This window comes from Anopheles moucheti, chromosome 3 (genome assembly GCF_943734755.1).
Source record: "Anopheles moucheti chromosome 3, idAnoMoucSN_F20_07, whole genome shotgun sequence".
In the NCBI taxonomy this organism is placed as follows: Eukaryota; Metazoa; Arthropoda; class Insecta; order Diptera; family Culicidae; genus Anopheles; species Anopheles moucheti.
Genome location: NC_069141.1, coordinates 84741052 through 84746403, shown reverse-complemented (window position 1 = coordinate 84746403; position 5352 = coordinate 84741052). Strand labels below are relative to the sequence as shown.

Sequence of the window (5352 nt, the reverse complement as noted above, 5' to 3'; positions counted from 1 at the left end):
TCCTTGCGGGTTGATGGAGACACAAGGAAGGTATGTAGTGGGAAGTAATGTTTTATCACTGTACAACGCCGGTACTCTTATGCGGGTCGTAAAATGTTATGTTCCCTCTTGTAAATGCGATTACGGAACAGAACCATTAGATGTTCGAAAGCGAATAAGTATCATTTCGAACAACACTGAAAAGCAATCGTTGACATGCCTTCAATGAATGTCTTGTTTGTTTAATTACTGTTTGATAAACATTAACAGTTACTTCTATATTAAAAAAAAGAATAAGATTTTTCATTCACCTAAATATAGGCAATCCGCAATACCTGCCCTCACTAATTGTATACGACGCTAAGATTATTAAAAGAAAATAGAATACAGCAAATAGTAATAGTAAGTAAATAGTAATAGTAATAGTAATAATTGTAAAAAATTCTCTTGTATCACTAAAGACAGTATAGTGGATTTCAAAAGTATATTGCAAAACCTAATCAGCACCCTAAATCCCAATGAAATTTTTTAATCATCAATGTTGTTTGTTTTGGCATCGCGTATTCTTTTCGATTAGTCTGTTCAATATGCTTCAAACACAAAAATAAAATTAAAACAAACAAAACCACAAATACTCCTTCTTAGGAAACCACCGAAAAATAAAGTACTAAGCAAACCATACCCTTCTAAAGGGCTTCCATTGCCAATGGGACCCATTCGAACTGTCAGCAAAAAACGCTCAATGCAAACGAAGTGTGAAATGTTTTCTTTTGACCCTATCGTTTTTCTCTCTCTCTCTCTCGCTCTTCCTCTCGTTGCAAATTAAGCCCTTCCGGCAGGGAACCGATCCTTTATTGACGATGCGGAACGAAGTTGCGTCACTTCGTCCGCATCCGTTTCGTCAACCCGTAAGAGAGTGGTTTTAATCGTTTGGTGCTTTCGTCCTTCTTTTTTTTTCGCCCCATAGCACGATAATTCTGTCCCAAAACTCTCACCTTGCCTTTCGATAAACAAATACCTTCCAGGAAAATTGTGCGACAAGAATTTCCATCCCATTCTGTTTGCATCCTTCCGCTATCGCTATGCCTGCATGCAATTGTCGCATCCGAGAATCACATCGAACGCACACCAGAACGGACACATTTATCGGAGCCACTTCCCGACCCCATTATTCATGACACTTATGCTCATCGAAACCACAAACCACCACCGGTAACACCCGGCTCGACGAGCCCGTTTACCCGTTCCTTTTCGTGCTCCCCTGTTCTGGACTAGGTTTCTGAAGCATGGTTTTAATGGTCCCCTCGGGTGGGTGGGGAAAACGAAAAAGGTTACCGCAAACCCGGAAGAGGGCGATAAAATGCTTCGAGAAACAATAAGGATCCCTTTTCCGGGAGTTTTTTTGCATGCGGAATGGGATCAATAGTAAGTCCGCTCCCTTCGCAGCCGTCCGTACATACGGTGGCCAATAAAGGATGGTTCCGGAGAAAATAAGACCCTGTTTTATGTGCCCGTATCCCGGTACGGGTTCGCTCATTAGAATTCCATGTTCACAGTTCTGCGTTGCTTACGCTTACGCTCGGTTCTTACCAAGGAATGGACGGTTTGCCCTTCGGCGAAGACTGCAGTGACAAGAGCTGCGGGTGCTTTTTGCATTTGCCTGTAATGTAATTTTACAAGAGCTTTAGAGTTTTGAAGGGAAATAGACCGGCGTCTCTCGATGAAACCGGCACCAGACGTGTTGGAGGTGCAAACCATACCAGACTGCCAGACCATCCATGCGTGATTTCAGTGTAATGTGGTTCCGTTCCCCTTCCTGCTTTCGGCAGTTGCTGCGTTGGTTGGTAAAAGCACTCATATTGTAAGGCAATGCAACCATTGAAAAATGATTACGGAAATGAGGGAAGCGAATGTGAAGCTGGGAAGTGGTTTTGTCTGCCATTCTACTTTTCACAGTTACGAGAATAAAGCACATTGCAATGCATTGGAATGGTATTTGTGTAAATGCCAACGCTGTTGTATAAAGAAACATTTTTCTTTCATTTCTACTTAATTGCACAAATTTATTTCCTTATATCATTTAAACTAATTTTAAGCATATTTAAGACACATTCACCGTCGATGATGGAATTGGTAGTGTAGTGCTAGCGGTAGTAATTTTTCATAGTACAGTAGTAAGACCTACGGGAACAAGAAAAAGCTATGTTCATGTAAAAAAATGATATCTTTATTAAACCACAAATACGTCCGATTCCCTCCACGATAATAAACGCGGCTCAAGAGGTTTTGTGTCACAATGGCAACCGAGAACATAGCCCCCGAAATACAATGGGTTTCGCTTACTCACTAGCTTGAACCGTTGCTTCTTCTGGTTTTGACGTCTTTTTGCATTTACGAGAACCAGTCGGGTGCCCGCCGTCGCAGGTCAAGCACTTTGGCAGGTTCTTGCATTCGGCTGCTCGATGACCATCCTTTCCACACCGATAGCATAAGGAGTGTGTCTCCTCGCACTGGGGTGCCCGATGGCCCACCCCCATGCAACGGAAGCAACGATCCTCTTCCGTTGTTTTTGGCAGCTCCGTCTGGAAAGTGACGGTTGTCGTTCCGATAGGCAGCTTTCGTCCATCCAACTTCTTTGAATCGCGAACCGATAGTTTGATCAGCGCGTGTTGACTTTTACCTTTCCGAGACTTTTGAAATTGAACATTGGCCAACACCACGTTTACACCGTGCTTTTCGAAAATGGCCTTCTGCAGGTCCTCAGCAACAGTCGATACACCCAGATTTTTACAGGTGATCATTGTCATCGGGGTCTTCTTCGTAACCTTGCCGAGGTCTCCAATGGACTCTCTGACCAGCTTCTCCACCACCGCCGTGTCAGCATTCCTCTTGATGGGCACAAGCAGAAACTCAGCGCCATTTGCGTGAGTGACGCGTCTGGGGCGATCTATCATAAACGGTTCCTTCAACAGTTCTGCACAACCACGAAGCTCTCGATACATGTCAAGCCACGTCTTATCCTGCAATGGGGTAACATAGAGCACATCCTGGGTTAGCCTTTTCTGGCCCTTTTTTGAGAGGGGTTTTTTTGGCGCCGGCTTAAAGATCGCTTTTTTAGACGACTTTGCCTGAGTCGGTTTTCCGTCATCCGTCGCTGTTTGCTGCTCCTCGGTCATCTTCGAATCCTTTTCAGCAATTTTTGAACACTGTTCAGAGGCTTTTTTCTCGGTTGCGGCTGGTGTTATTGCTGGAGCAATTACGTCTGGAGCCTGTGTCGCATTTGCCAATGATTTTGTCGATGGTGCTGGTGTACCAGCTTGTGCTGTATTAGTGGCCGTATCCAAACGTGATTCGAGTTCTGTCACCTTTTTCTGTATTACCTCATACTCCAACTTCAACAAACTAATCTGCTTCTGGAGAGCTTCTCGCTCAGAGTTCCACAACTTCTCTTTGGCCTCCAAAAGCTCCACGTCATTCAGTAACAAGTCGTAGTCGCCGGCCAATTTATCATAATTGTCTTCGGATAGGTCCGATGCCGAATCGTACGAAAACAATTCGTCGATATCACTCTGAGTGAAGGTCGAGACATACCCGGACCTTGGGTCTTCGTAAAGATCCTCTACTCTTAGTTTAGCTCTAGCTGCCTTCAACGCCAACTTCGAGGCTCTCCGCGTCGATTTTTTAGCCCCTTTTCCACTGGATGAAGCCTTTCCCTTTGATGGATTCATTCCAAAATGTATTCGTGATTTATTGTGGGTAGCTTCAGTTGCTTTAATTCCAAACCGAAAGATCCTTATACCTGTGAGCGAGTAGAAGATTGAGGGAAGGGAGCTTGGTTAGATAACGGATCCAGACTAGCTGCATTCAGTTTCCATCGTAATGTTACATATTTGCATTTTTCAGAGATTCCAAGTAGTAAAAACAACGGAAATTTATAGAAAATATGATGCGGCGGAAGAAAGCAGATAAAGGAGGGAATATTTTGGTGCGTTGGCTAACTCATCTCGCAACAGTACTTACACTAACAAACGGTAAAGATTTTTCCCCAAAATTTCCGCTCAATAACACTTTGTAAAAAGTTTTTAACGGTCAATTTGAAAACAGCGTCGCTAACGGTCAATTCAAAATACACACACGCGGAAGAACAGGCGCGCAAATCAGCTGTCAAAAGTCTACCGCTGTAGGACGAGTGTTGTTTTTACTTATTCCGATCAAAAATGCACCGATTCGCTTGCAGTTTTCGCTAAAATATGTTCTTTGCACCGGTTTTCACCTTCTACACAGTTTACCGCAGTGTGAAACGTTAAGTTTGATGGTTTAAACACGGTCGTAAAAAGTAGCGTTCTCCTATGGAGCAGAACGACGCGCACTGTTTTCTGCCGCCAATTTCACAAATATCTTTACACAAACACTTGCTTCTGATGCATTTGCTTCTAATCTATCGATTAAAGCATACTGTACAACGTTTTAAACAGTTTTACTAACTTATTTTGGCGAGCGACGCGGAGCCTATACGCTTTGCTTGTTGACACTTGTTGACTAACACAGGATGTCCCGACGCAGAAAGAAGACAACGAAGAAGAAGGGCAGAATGACGATCTGTCGACGTTGACCTTGACGATCTGCGGAGAAGCAATAATTGACGGAATGCGAGATATGAAGAAACATTTTGAGTGTTTTTAAATAACGTAAAATTTACCGTGTATGTTAATATGTATCGAAAAACTATAACAAAACAGTAACCTTTCTATAATTCGTTCGACAGTAGCGCATTGTCGGATAAGCCTTTGTACGTAGCAGGTATGCAATTATCTTTTCAATAAAAGGATTCAATCACTCGACGGAGTTTGGGAAATATCAACTAAACAATATTAATATCTAACTATAAAGCTCAGTTCAGTTGCCCAGGGAGCAAAATAATATACTGATGCCAAGTCCAACCTAAATTAGAATTTTAACAATTGGGAAAAGCGTTAGGAATCCGTTTGAAACCATGTTTGCCTCCAGCTCTTTTATAACAAAGCTGATTGACCCTTCACAGCGAAGAGCAACACGCCCTAGTACAAAAATGCTCTTTCATGGACATGCAGCTTCCGTTGGTACTAAAACTATTTCACCCACTCGATTACACTGTTCCCCATTCTGCATTTCATGGTCATCGACTTCTATTCATGGTTATCGCCATCAATACTGAGGAAATCCTTGTCACATCTACATTCCCCAGAAATAAAAAAAATAATGGACTCCAACACTACGCCATGTCAATGTCGAGTCTGCCAAAACTTTTGTTCCCGGTACACGTACACGTGCGAGATGAAGTAATTATAGTTATTTCATTATAATCAACATACTCTTGTTCGGTTTTGCTTCCAC

General features: G+C 42.7%; 1 protein-coding gene across 1 annotated transcript; it reads right to left on the bottom strand.

Annotated features, from left to right (window-relative positions):
- Positions 1 to 2195: 2195 nt before the first annotated feature.
- Positions 2196 to 4511, bottom strand: LOC128303469 (uncharacterized). Its single transcript, XM_053040436.1, has 2 exons — positions 4000 to 4511; positions 2196 to 3778 (listed from the first exon to the last, which is right to left on the bottom strand). Exon 2 carries the CDS (start codon positions 3705 to 3707, stop codon positions 2319 to 2321), a length of 1389 nt encoding a protein of 462 aa, XP_052896396.1. The 5' UTR covers positions 3708 to 3778; positions 4000 to 4511; the 3' UTR covers positions 2196 to 2318.
- Positions 4512 to 5352: the final 841 nt, after the last annotated feature.

Coding starts and splice junctions, on each gene's coding strand:
- LOC128303469 (XM_053040436.1), bottom strand. CDS start 3,707: ATGAATCCATCAAAGGGAAAGGCTTCATCCAGTGGAAAAGGGGCTAAA.